At 38.3% G+C, this 13,627-nt stretch overlaps 1 protein-coding gene across 1 annotated transcript; it reads left to right on the top strand.

The window, feature by feature from the left end:
- The first annotated feature begins 1,678 nt into the window (after positions 1-1,678).
- Positions 1,679-12,607, top strand: LOC149068277 (uncharacterized). The gene is made up of 2 exons (XM_089251803.1): positions 1,679-1,791; positions 9,739-12,607. The coding sequence occupies exon 2, from the start codon at positions 9,913-9,915 to the stop codon at positions 11,455-11,457; it is 1,545 nt and encodes a 514-aa protein (XP_089107929.1). The 5' UTR covers positions 1,679-1,791; positions 9,739-9,912; the 3' UTR covers positions 11,458-12,607.
- Positions 12,608-13,627: the final 1,020 nt, after the last annotated feature.

The following is a 13,627-nucleotide window of genomic DNA, read 5'->3' as shown; positions in this document are numbered from 1 at the left end:
TTTCATGTTTTACTTATCCTAGAAATTCACCCTGACATAACCTCTTGCACAGAAAGGGATAACTATGCACCACACAATAAAATATAAATTGTTAATTTATGCTAAATATTCCAATTAATATATTTTTTAGAATTAGTTCGTTGTGTTAAGATTCACGCAGATATTCGGAAGAATATTGCTTAGGTATTCGGCCAAACCGAATATTCCGCAAAAGGGCCGAATACCGAATATTCGCCCCGTCTCTACCACAGATGTAAACTTGTACTTGACCTATGAGCCTGAGGGGGCCCCCCCCTTAAAATAACTGCCCCTTCATCTCCATAACACCTACAGAAATACAGTCAAACCTCGTTAGTGCGTCACCCGGTTAACACGTCACTCCGCTTAACGAATCACTTTTTTGGAAATCCGAATTTTCCTCAGGCAGGAATTGGCAAGCTATGGCTTACTCCGTTTAACGAGTCACTCCGCTTACTAAGTCATTTTTTTTTGCTCTCCCAAGAGTGACTCATTAACGAGGTTTGACTGTATTGAGTTTTATCACTCAGAGAACTTCACACCTATGTTTCTTCTTCCAGAAAATGTTTTTGTTGAAATAAACTTTGCGGATTCGAGACGAGCATTGAGACGCGGCAAGATTCTTGTGTGTACATCCTTTTCCCGCCCCATACTTGGGGGCTCTCCAAAACTGGTAACACTGCCTCATATATGTATCTACTAACCTGGACTTGAAGTAGGCTATGAATCCAATTGTTCGAAGGAAGTTATTGGATCCACGTAAGAAGGGATCCTAAATAAATCCCTCGATGATACCAATTATGCCCTTTTTGATCATCTTTCAGCGATCCAAATCAGCGAAAGCACGATCGCGACAGTAATCGAGTAAACATTGTCGACTGTGACCGAAACGACATCAACCACACAAACAGAAGACAGAGTTCGTAGTGGTTGTTTTTTGTTAAAAATTATTTTTTTGTTCATATGTAGAGTGACCATGCGTCCCGTATTTTTTTCGGATGTTACTTTCGCAAATGCACTGTTATTCCGCGATTTCATGATTTCAGCCAATCATGACTCTTCTTGATTTACAATAATTTCGGCTTATGATAATTGCCACTACGGTAGTGCGTATATATATATATATATATATATACGCACTACCGTAGTGGCATATATATATATATATATATATATATATATATATAAATTTTTTTTTTTTTTTTTTACTTATTTCTCCTGATTGCTTCTAATAAATTATAAGACAGCAGTTTGAATGTAAGGTACATCTCATTTAAATATTTACTGTTGTATTTTGATTCTTTGTTTTCGTAGTGTTTCGGCTAATCCTTCACTTGAATGCGTGCTACGTTTTCTTTTGTTACTTATTTGCATGTGTATATGTATATATACACATGCTGATTTTTTTTTTTCTCTCCCTCTCTAGTTATTTCCATACTTTCTTTGTATTGTTATAGTTTGTTTTTTCAGTATCTGTTAACTATGTGGCATTAGTAATGCTTTTGTTATTGTCATTTTTTGTGAAAATGCTTTATTTATGGTTCTTGTTATGATCGGGCATCTTCTTTCCTGTCAATTTTCTCCTCTATTTTTTCTAAAGATCAGGGTATGGTCCTATTATCCGAGAGCTCTGTATAATTATTATTGTATTGTATTGTATTGTAAACGCCATATTGTTGTTAATTTGAAGTCATCGGTGCATTAGTTTCGGCATTTTGCACATCGGTGCACTTTGTTGCGGGTGGGTGAGTGAAGATCAGCTCAACGCGGCAGGTAAATTGTGCTTTTTTCCCCTTGGTTGTAAAATAATGCAGAAAGCCTTAGTTGACCCCCCCCCCCCCCCACCTCTCATATAGATTTTATTATTGACTCACAATTATTGGGTTAATCACGAAAACAGTAGATGGCGGTACGAATCCATGTCCACATATTTTTATGACCACTTTTCGAAAATGAAAGGCCGTTCGTTCAACTGGAAGCGACTTGAAGCTATAAAGCCGGACCTTACAAGGAATAGGTTTCTTGCTCCGCGTGAACCGAATTAGACCATTTCGCGCCGACAGAAACGTGTTACATAATCACGCTACGCGTTTGTGTTTTTTCAGCGTGGCGCATCAGATCAGGGCGACTATATTATAAGGTAAAACCTCGTTAAGTCGTCACCCCGGTTAAATCGTCGGTTTTCTTCAGTCCCTTCCAGCTTTCATAGACAACAATGTTATTAAACCCTCGTTTACTCGTCGCTAATTTCGGTTAACTCGTCACTATGGGAAAGTTGGTGAAAAAGCAGTATAAGCGCCCTTCTTGGCACTACATCAAAAAATGCTACAGATATATTAAGAAAAGCCATGTGCAGAGATAGAACAAACAATAACAAATCATGCGTCGCTTATGCAAGTATGACATAGGAATTCAAAGCTGGTGCCACAGCACAAATCGGGGCATTTTACATGGGTCACCAGTGGGCCAATCGGCTTCTTTTCCAATGTGACCGGCTAGGCCTACTGGCTTTCTTTTCCCTGGGAAGTTAGATGCTAGTGCGACAACCGTTTTCTGGGTGACCCCAGCGGCGCTGGTCCCCTTCAGCCATTGCCGAGAGAGAGGTATTCAGTGAAGTGCTGTGAACATTGACTCTTACGGGTTCTCCGCATCTTCTTCGTCGGTGAGATCTTGTTCTGCATGGTGTCATCTCCTCATCTGGGCTGCTTTGTCCAGCCACTGCTTGGTGCCAAAAAGTGCTGAGTCTACTGCAACCTCGCAAAGAAGGGGAAAGGGAAATAAAGTTTTTTTCACCGCTCACCTGTTTTTTCCCCATTTTCCTTCCTCCACCGCACAGCAATAATCATGGCCGCAACTAGATGCTTGGTCACCCGGGGCGAGTGCGCATTTTGACGCCCCCTTGTAATGTCGGAGGAGAGGTTTCAGAATGAAATTTGCACCCCCTCCGGTCTATAATATTCTTTTTAATTTCACTGCTCCAATTTATAAATATCTGCTCTGGATCCTATATTTTGCTGTTCCAAAATGGAGTTCGTCACTTCCCACCCCGGTATATGATTTTTTAATTGTAATTTTATCTTGTCGAAATTGGTTTTGACCAGGTCAATGGCTCAAAGTGATTTTAACCTGCTAAAAGTGGTCTAAACAGGTCAAAAATATTGAAATGCATTAAAATGGTCTTAAACTGATGCAGTAATAGTTTTAACTGTTTTCTTTCATATTAAAATTGGGTTTTACTTTTAACAAGCATCAGAATATGGTTTTTTTTTAAAAAAACGGTAGCATTCACTTTGACCAAGTGTGGTCCTAACCATGCAGAAAACCTGTTTTGATCTTCCTGGTTGATATCAGTTTTGATCATTTTGAGTCGTTTACTCATCGAGCTGCTGCCTTTGAACCACCTGTGGCGTTGCTGTCAGCAACAGTGCGTAGGTGTTGGCTTTCCAATATTATAAATCTGCCAACGCATCGTTTGCGTGAGCGCCTTTTCTTTACCCTTTTTTTGCTGTTAGAGAGAGAGAGAAGACTTTCGTTTCTTGCGGAGTCAAGATGTCATTTTATATGTGTCCATGTATTCTCGTTTTTAAGGGACCGTTCAAGTATTACGTCATCATCTATGGGAGAGGGGGTTTCCGATTTGCTGACTTCTGATGACAAGGGGGAGGGGGGTTTGGATAATGTGTACGTCATCAACCACCCTTTATGAAAATATGAAATATTTTTAATGGCATCTTAATTCGTGTGCCAAAAATGAGAAAAACCTTCCGATAGTTCGTGGGCACTTGAAGTAACATTTCCCCCCCCCCCCCACTATTGATAAGCGCCTTACAGAGCCACTTTAGTGATCTCTAAATTTTTCGCGAATCCACGTGATCTGGAAATGTGTCCGGGCCTCTTAAGTGCTCTGAAACTGTGCCACCCATCACTCAAGTGATCTATAATTATATGCTGCAGATCACTTAAATAATCTGAGAATGTGCCGCGGGTAACTTGAGTGATGTAGAACTGCACTAGGGCCACTTATGTGTTCTAAAACTGTCACATGTCACTCAAGGGATCTCAAAAAGTTGCCGCGGATCACTCAAGTGTTCTGAAACTGTCTCCCGGGTCATTTAAGTGATCTGAAAATGTGCCACGGGCTGCTTAAATGCTCTGGAATTGTACCATGGGACACTTAAGTGATCTGTAAATGTGCCGCTTTTTACAAAATTAGGTTTGAGGAGGGCAGCCCCGTCAGATAACCCCCTGGAGCCATATTTGGTCTGCGGGCCCAGGGCCTTTATGTAATTTATCATTGTATGGCTTAGAAGGTAGCCTTTAAATAACATTGAAATTAACAGAAATTGATTATAATAACATATAAAAATATTATGAAATTTCAATTAATAACATTTTTTTTTTGCATTGAAAAAATAAATTTTTGATTGTGGGGGAGGGGGGCCACACGAGCCCCTCGTATGCCCCCCCCCCATGTATGCCTCTGATTTCACCAATGTGCGTTAGGATTCAGAGGGACAGAGCTGATGACGAAATTTTGCTGAGTTGGGGGGAGGGGGTCAAAAATGGCTAAAAATTTGCTGACGTAATATTTGAACGGCCCAACATAGTTCCTGCCTGGCAATTTCCCCATTGAAATGTACATTTTGGTCTCTAAATAGAGGATAGAGAACTCATGTAAAGATAGAAAAAATTGTTCATTTAATTAATACTACTTCAGCAAACATCAGCTCTGGCCGTATTGCTATATCACAATTTACTGCCATTAATGAGATGGAATGGAAATGAAGGTGCTGTCTATTGGAGGTCGCCTCAAGTTTGTTAGGGGAAATATCTTATCTATATCCTCTTTTGGGTTTGAACCCCAGGACCGTGACAGCAAATTTCACGGTGGTAGACGAGCATCTTACCACCACGCCACTCTGGCGTGTTTCATTAATACTGGAATAATTTCTTTCATTAATGCAGAAAAAATTTCTTTTGTTAACGCTGAAAAACTTCTTTTATCAATTCTGGAATTTTCCTTCATTAATTCTGGAGTTATTCTGGAATTATTTCCTTTACTAATTATTATTTCTTTCATTACTTCTGGAGTTATCACTTTCATCAATGCTGAAATTATCTCTCTCATTAATTCTAGAATTTTTCCTTGCATTAATTCTGGAATTATCACTCATTAATTTTTATAATTATCACTTTTTCATCAATGCTGAAATTATCAATTTCATTACTTATGGAATTACCTTTCATTAATGCTGGAATTATCACTTTCATTAATGCTGGAATTATCACTTTCATTAATGCTGGAATTATCACTTTCATTAATGCTGGAATTATCACTTTCATTAATGCTGGAATTATCACTTTCATTAATTTTAGAATTACCTTTCATTGATTTTAGAATTATCGCTTTCATTGATTTTAGAATTATCGCTTTCATTGATTTTGGAATTATCGCTTTCATTGATTTTGGAATTATCGCTTTCATTGATTTTGGAATTATCGCTTTCATTGATTTTGGAATTTTTCCTTTCATTTTAGTTTTGGAATTATTTCTTTCATTAATTCGAGAAGTTTTCTTTAATTTTGGAATTATTTCCTCGTTTAATTCTGGAATTATCTTTTATTAATTCCAGAATTTTTCTTTCATTAATTCTGGAATTATCGCTTTCCTTAATTCTGGAATTATCGCTTTCCTTAATTCTGGAATTATCGCTTTCCTTAATTCTGGAATTATCACTTTCCTTACTTTTGGAACTATCACTTTCATCAATCAGGAATTATCGCTTTCATTAATTTTGGAATTGTCACTTTTTCCTTAATATTGAAATTATCTTGCATTGATTTTGGAATTATCTCAACAATCCTAAAATTATTTCTTTCGTTTATTGTTTTAAACTCCTATTTATGCCATTAGAAAATAAGGAAGATTGCACAGAGAGAGATTCAACTAGTCACGTGATCTTCCGATGATTGATGTTGACGACACTGTTCTCAGCACTGCCAAGGCGGAGACCGCTGACATCATGCTTCCTCCAGTACTATAAGCTTGATGGGTTTACTACTATAGACGACTTCAAGTGGCCGAAAGAAACAGCAACTATTTTCTCCATTATTAATTTTTAACCAGTAGTTTCTCAGAGCCATAGGATCATGCCACCCTCTTCTCACAGCAGGCAAGACTGCAACTAGTAAAGGGCAGAGTAGGAGAGTAGGGCATGGTCTAGTGCAGTGATTCCCAATGTAGGCATTAATGCCCCGGGGGGGGGGGGCTATAGAAGCTACAGGTACAACATAAGATTCTATGGGTTAGATTGAGTTGGGGGGGGCGATGGGACAAAAAAAAGGTTGGGAAACTATGGTCTACTGCAGTGTTTCCCAAAGTGGGCAATATCGCCCCCTAGTAGGTGATGGAATGGTCCAAGGGGGGAGATAGAAGCTGTGGATAGATAACATAGGATCCTATGAGTTCACTTGAGTTGGAGCGATGAGAGAGAGAAAAATTTCTGAAGAGGGGGGGAGTGATGGAATGAAAAGTTTGGAAAACTATGGTCAAGTGCATAGTCTCCCAACCTTTTTTGTCCCATTGCCCCCTTCAGAAATTTTTTTGTCCCATCGCCCCGAATGCAATCTAACTCGTAGGATCCTATGTTATATCTGTAGCTTCTACCACCCCCTGGAACATTCCATTCCCCCCATGGGGGCATTAATACCCACGTTGGGAATCACTGGTCTAATGCCTCGAGTACTGGATCAGGAAGGACACTGAGTTTACCATTTTTCCATTCAAAATTACGGGAGGGAGACTGGCCCCTGGTGACAGAGCAAATTTTTGTTTCCAGTTGCAGCTCTGACAGCAGGTTTTACAACAACTAGTCTATTCTAATTCAATTAATTATCAATTGATTATCGTAATATTATTTGTTATTTAAATAAATAACAATTTTAAATGCGGCTGCTTATTATTTTTATCAGATCAGTTTCAAAACTATATTTGACCTGTTTTGACCACATCTATACGGTTAAAACCACTTTTAGCCAATGTTATTGGTTGTCAAAATGTCAACCCTGACTGTTATAAATAAACAGACTATGCCACAAAGCTGGGCTGGAAGAGATCTCGGCAGCAGGATAAGTCCAGTGGCAGAGTTCTGGCGTTTATTGCTATTAATAATAATTTTGAATTCCATTCTGGAATATTAACTAAAAATGCCAGACTGTCCAAAACCTCAAAGTGGAAACCAATTAGATTTTTTTCTTCTTTTGATGTTACTCTAACATACTATTAGAGCAGTGGTTTTTACCCTTTTCAAGCCCGCGGCCTGGTTTCATTGGTTTTTGTGAGCGGAAGACCTGGTCAAACACACGACCAACGGAAAATGAATGAGGAAAAAATGAAACGGTTGATCACTCGTAGCCTGGTATGGTATCAGGGCCCGGCGCTTGAGAAACCACTGTATTAGAGAACCACAGCAGTCACATGTCTAATTCAGAAATCTACCTTTATAAAAGTGCTATTTAATTTTTGCACTTAATGTTTTATCTGCCATTTTATCAAGTTGGTGGTTAAAGCAGAAAATCTATGTTGAATTGCTATATCAATCGTATAACTTTACGTTAACTTTTTGTTTTTTGAATTTCAACAATGTTTTCTTTATCTGCTCATAAATATTTTAACGTCGTGTCTAGAGATGTAAGAACGAGAATATTCTCCTGAATGTAAAAATTATAGAATAATCGAGAGTATTCATTTTTCTTTTAAATGTTTTTTTTTTATTAATTTTGTTTATATTATGAAATATTCATTCCATAATTCATTTCCTGAAACATTTAAAATGAAATAATTTTTGACATAATCACCCCTCAATGACAACTTTTAGTTGGAAGAATATTTCTAATGATGAGAGGTTTTAAAAGTTTGGTTATGAAGATTTTAGAAACCTTAAGATTAAAACCTCAAAAAGTTATTTCAAAATTAGATAAATTTTCAGAAATAAGTTCAAAGCAAAGCACAAAAGTCGATTGACAAAGGAAGCTATTATACAATCATCTTCATTCTGAGAAGATACAGAACCGTTGTTGTTTTTCAATGTACAATACACTTAAATTCTGTATCACTCACATTTCTTTGCATGTTGTGCAATTCAGCCATGTTGATTTCATTTTCTTGCTTTCAAACTTTAATATTGTGAGCAACAAGCTTCAATATTCCCTGTCTTTTTGACGGGGACAGAGAATATTCTTATCAAAAATAATAAGAATTATTCTCCAGTTATTTATAAAGATTATTTATTATAATATGTATTATTACAAATATTCTTGAGAATATTCTCTGGAAGGACTACTACTATAAATAATTTGAAAATAATTCTTATTTTCAACAAGAATATTCTTCAGTAATTTATAAAAGTAGTCCTTTCAGAGAATACTCTCAAGGATATTATATATATATAACTGCTGTATATTGTAAATAATAGAATATTCTCATAAAGAATAATAAGAATATTCTCAAGTTATTTATAATAGTAGTCCTTCCAGAGAATATTCCCCTAAATATCATTCTCGAGAATTTTACATCTCTAGTCATGTCATGTTTTCATGTATATGGTAATGAGGTGAAAGTTGTTGGGCTGGTTTAGGATATAAAAGTTTAGACAATATGTTAAAAACATGTGCATATATATACTCTGGTTTTTACTATAATCACCAAAACCTTGCCAACCCTGATTTTGAATGTGTGTTTTATATGGCTTGAATTCAATTTTATTAGAGCTGACAAATCTTTACTCAAATATGCATTTGAATATCCATGCTTCATTTATTCAGTCATTAATTTAATTGAGTTATTGAGGCAGTGTCATGTAACTACTTTTTAAGAATTAATGGAGAAAAGTTTAAAGTTTGAGTTTATAATAACTGGCCTAGTCATTATTTTGAATAATGACTAGGCCAGTTTAAATCGATTTTAGCCATGGTTTTACCACTTTAAGTACAAGCGTTTGGCAAGAAATTTGGATTATTTCTATTTGACGAATCGGCGATAAATTTGGTAACCTTGTACTAACCTAACTGCACTGAAAAAGAAAGAAGGGGAAAAGAAAAAATATATAATATAAAAAAAGTGCAGTATAGATAAGGCAGATAAGAGAGATCATTAACAGAAGTATAAGAAAGGAGGAGAATGGAAGAGAAACTTCTGTAGAGAGATAGGGTTATTATATGGGGGGGGGGGAGAGCAAAGAAAACACAGAGAACTTGTTGGAATTTATCCAACTGGTGTTTGGATGTAATATTACGCCTGTGATCGTAAAAAGGTTAAATCCCGCCCCTGCTTAAAATCAATACAACCCTGGTTAACCAGAAAGTATGCTGTTGGATGAATAGCTTGAATGATGATCAGAAATTCAATTTAATAGATAGTATATCTTAACGTTGTTTCCAGCCCTTGTGATAATACACCCATGTCTACTTTTATCCTATACCTGTGGTTTCCTTGCCCTAATATATACGTGAAATTGTCACGGCCATAAAAATTTTGTTTTATCGAATTCCCTACAATCACTGCGCAGGCGCACATCAATAGGGTCTACTCGGCTACCTTGTAAGGGCTTGATGATACTTTTTGGAGCAAAACCACTGTAAGGTTATTACTTGATTTTGTACCTTTAAAAGAGTTGTGCTATATTTTCAATTGATTGCCATAGTTTTTATTTTTCTCCGTAGGTGTTCCAGACGGATATTTGTTGCAATTCATCAGAAATGGTTGCTAAAATCTGAACTTTCACGTTGGCTGATGTGAAACTGTGGAATAGGTTGGATACTTTGCTGTTTTTCAGATTTCTTACTTGCTGCTTTTGAAGTTAAGTAATTCTATTTTGGTTGTATTGGAAAAAAAAAATGTCTTCAAGTCAAGGGAAAGTCAGTGATTCCACTGCCGTGCGGACGAATAGCGCTGAAGAAGATGGACAAACCCTTTCGTTAGAAATTTCTGAAGATCTTACAGTGCAGAAACATGCCTCTAAATCAAATGGAGAAATTTGCGATGCCACAATGACTTGTGATTCCAATTCAGGTGACGAATCATCTCCCGTTTCTCTTGCTCTGGAAATGACTTGTACGGTAGAGGACACGTATCAGTGGGATGTTTGCTCCGAGAGCTTTTCAAGAAGCGATAATTTGGACAACCATGAAATGATTAGTTCTGGAGATAAGCAGTACGAGTGTCAAATTTGTCACCTTTCATTCTCAACTATGGACACTCTAAATAACCACGAGGCGGTTCATTCCAAAGAAAAGCTCTACAAGTGTGACGTTTGTGACCACACATTCCTTCAACTGTCTTCTTTGAAAAGACATGAAAAAGTTCACTCTGGAGAAGGTTCTTATCATTGTCGCTTCTGCAAACAGGGGTTTTCGCAGCTGTCTGATCTGAAAAAACACCAAGTGGTTCACTCTGAAGAGAAACCTCACGAATGCGGCATTTGTAAACAGACGTTCATGTTGAAACGCAGTTTGAAAAGACATGAGAAGGTTCACACTGAGGACACGCCCCACAAGTGTTCCATTTGCAACCAGGCATTTTCGCACAGGAGCGAACTAAAAGCGCACAAAATTATCCACACCGGAGAAAAACCTTACAAGTGTGGCATTTGTGACCTGGCGTTTTCGAAAAACTACATACTCAAAAAACACGAAAGAATCCATTCTGGCTTTAGACCATACGAATGTGGCATCTGCGGGCGGCCATTTTCAAAACTTTTCAATCTGAAGAACCACCAAAGGATTCACACCGGTGAGAAGCCATTCGAATGTGCGGTTTGCAACCGGACATTTTCGCATCGGTCGAGTCTGAAAACGCACGAGCAGGTTCACACCGGAGAGAAACCTTATGAATGCACCATTTGCAGCAGGACGTTCGCCCAGATGTCTCAGCTGAAGACGCACGGGAAGGTCCACACAGGCGAGAAACCCTACAAGTGTTCCATTTGCAACCAGGCGTTTTCGCTGAGTCGTAATCTGAGGACCCACGAAATGGTTCACTCTGGGGAGAAACCCTACGAATGCCCCATTTGCAACCGGGCGTTCACGCAGCTGTGTAATCTAAGACGCCACGAAAAGCTTCACGCCGAACGGAAACGTCGCGAAAACGAGTCGAAGAAACCGTTCAAGTGCGAACATTGTTATAAATCGTACGAATCGAAGAATCACTTGATGAAACATGCAAGAATTCACTACGAAAAAAAAAATCACGTGTGTACCATCTGCAGTAGAGGCTTTTCAAACAAGTCCAATCTGAGGACCCACATGAGAATGCACACTGGAGAGAAACCCTACAAATGTGACGTTTGCGGTAAGAGGTTCTCACAGAGCGGCAGCTTGGGCTTGCATAAAAAAATCCATGCTGCGAATGCCCCGTTCGTTGGGAAAGATTCGGACGATTGAATACGATCTTTCAAACACTTTGGATGGGATTAATCGTGTAGATCAGCCATGAATTCAATTGACTTTAATGCAAGTCAGTATCTGATTAACTTATTAGAGCAAAGGATTTCGGGAAAAAAAAAACCCCATGCACCTGTAAAGAGTCGCTGTCCGATCAATTCGCGATGCGTGATTTAAAAAAAAAATTGGATATGGCATACCAGGCGTGGATCCCAATTCGTGTATCTCGTGGACGACATATTGCGTATTAGGGGTCATTCAAGTATTACGTCAGCATTATTGATTGGGGGGGGGGGGGGTTGAGTGATGTTTACGTCATCAACCAACCTCTATAAAAATATGTAATATTCTTAATGGCATCTTACACCCACCTGAACTTACATCCCTTGCCATACAGTGTTATCCGAAAATATAATTTTGAAAAGTAACACTTTCACTCCTATCCAAAATTTTAAGGGTGCTTTTGTAAAACGAGAGGTTTTTTCCCCCTCACCAGTAATAAATTCCTATTTAAAAAAACCCTAAAATTTGAGGCGTATTTTTTCACCACTCAACGAACTTTGGAGTAAAATTAGATTTTGATGCGTATTGGCGAGCACTGACCCCCCCATATCATGAGGTTCTTGGGGTGGGGTGGGGTGGGGGGGGTAAGCGCGATTCCTCTGCCGCCCCCGTGAATCTTCACGTACGGAACATAACATTCGACGATAGAGAGACTTGGAAGAAACGTGACGTTACCAAATATGCATAATTGTGTGAATAAATCGGCAAATTCGTTTGGCTTTAATAGATGGCGCCATTAAAATGCTCAGTATTTCCTTATTTTTCCAATACCAGCGCCGGGATTACACTATAAAAGTTTGATAAAAGATCTTTTACAAAACTTGTAGGAAAAAAAAACCAATGTAAGCCTTATATATTAATATTATTTATAAACCTCATTAATTGATATAATTTTTTGCTCGAATTGTTACCGGTACCCTTATTGGTTGCATTTTTCAAGTTTAATTAAAGAACTTTCATAGTGTAATCCCAGCCCAAGACTATTTCCCGTACATCATATTTAGTTGTTGAATGGAGGTGGAAAAAAAAAAATGTATATATGAGCTGTAACATAAGCAGTATATAGTAAAAGGTTTTTTGACTTGTTTGAGCTGTTTTTTTATTGATTTATATAATAGCAGTAGAACCCGCTAAATATTGACCACCTCTTTATTTTCTTCGGGGAACGACAAGAACAGGACAACACATTAGCTCTTTGTCCCACCACTTCGTGATTCTACAATTTTATTTACCACCTGTATGGCCCAATGGCATTGGATGCGTCAGTTATTCGTGCCCGTGGATATCTTTGTGTCTAAGACTTATTAATAACATCTTATTCCCTTAGATTTCGTTTTTTCTATTGCAAGTAAACTCCTCATGACAGCGGCCCGTTCTCCCCGGAGCCAAAAACACTACATAGGTACGGACTCGTTAGGATGAAATAGTCGTAGTTAAATATCCAGCCCCTCTTCGGAGCGAAGAGAGAGCGTCCTGAACCCAGCGAGAACATCGAGAATGTAAAATGAAAACTTGTGAAGCCCACTAGGGCATCAGCTTCATAAAAGTGAAGCATATCTATAAGTCTGCATACACGAAACATGGCTATACGCAAATAACGCTAGCAGATGATGACACTAAATAAAGGGGGTATGCATTGCTATAACAGCAATGATTGGAACCCTGCGTCTACCACTCATGGTATTGGTATAACATCTTATTCGGAGAAACACCAGGAGTCATACCTTCTTGCATAGGACCATTAAGCAACGTATAACAAAGACGGGCCTGCGTTTCTGAGACGTTTTATACCTAATAGTCCATACCACTTTCGTCCTGTGAACTCCACGATCATCCACTATCTTGGTGAGATTTCACGAAGCATCGGACTCTTCAGGAATGTACTTCAACAAGGCTACGACCACAGCCATGCCCCCCCCCCCCCACAAGGGTGGGACATGGCGATTCTCTTTTTTTTCCCCACGTTATAAATTAAAATGAAGGGGGGCCCATGACCACAGCACCAAGGGACGCTTAGAATGTTCGCCTTCGGATGGAACCAAGAACTTGGAAGATTATGATGTTGATTTTTTTTTTTAATCGTACACTATGATCCAACCATTGGCGA

Source organism: Pholcus phalangioides, unplaced genomic scaffold, assembly GCF_987345545.1.
Source record: "Pholcus phalangioides strain wild (caught in Gottingen) unplaced genomic scaffold, Ppha-v1.0 ptg000027l_1, whole genome shotgun sequence".
Lineage (NCBI taxonomy): Eukaryota > Metazoa > Arthropoda > Arachnida > Araneae > Pholcidae > Pholcus > Pholcus phalangioides.
Note: the sequence above shows the minus strand (reverse complement) of the source record. Positions and strands in the feature narration are given on the sequence as shown.

Coding starts and splice junctions, on each gene's coding strand:
- LOC149068277 (XM_089251803.1), top strand. CDS start 9,913: ATGTCTTCAAGTCAAGGGAAAGTCAGTGATTCCACTGCCGTGCGGACG.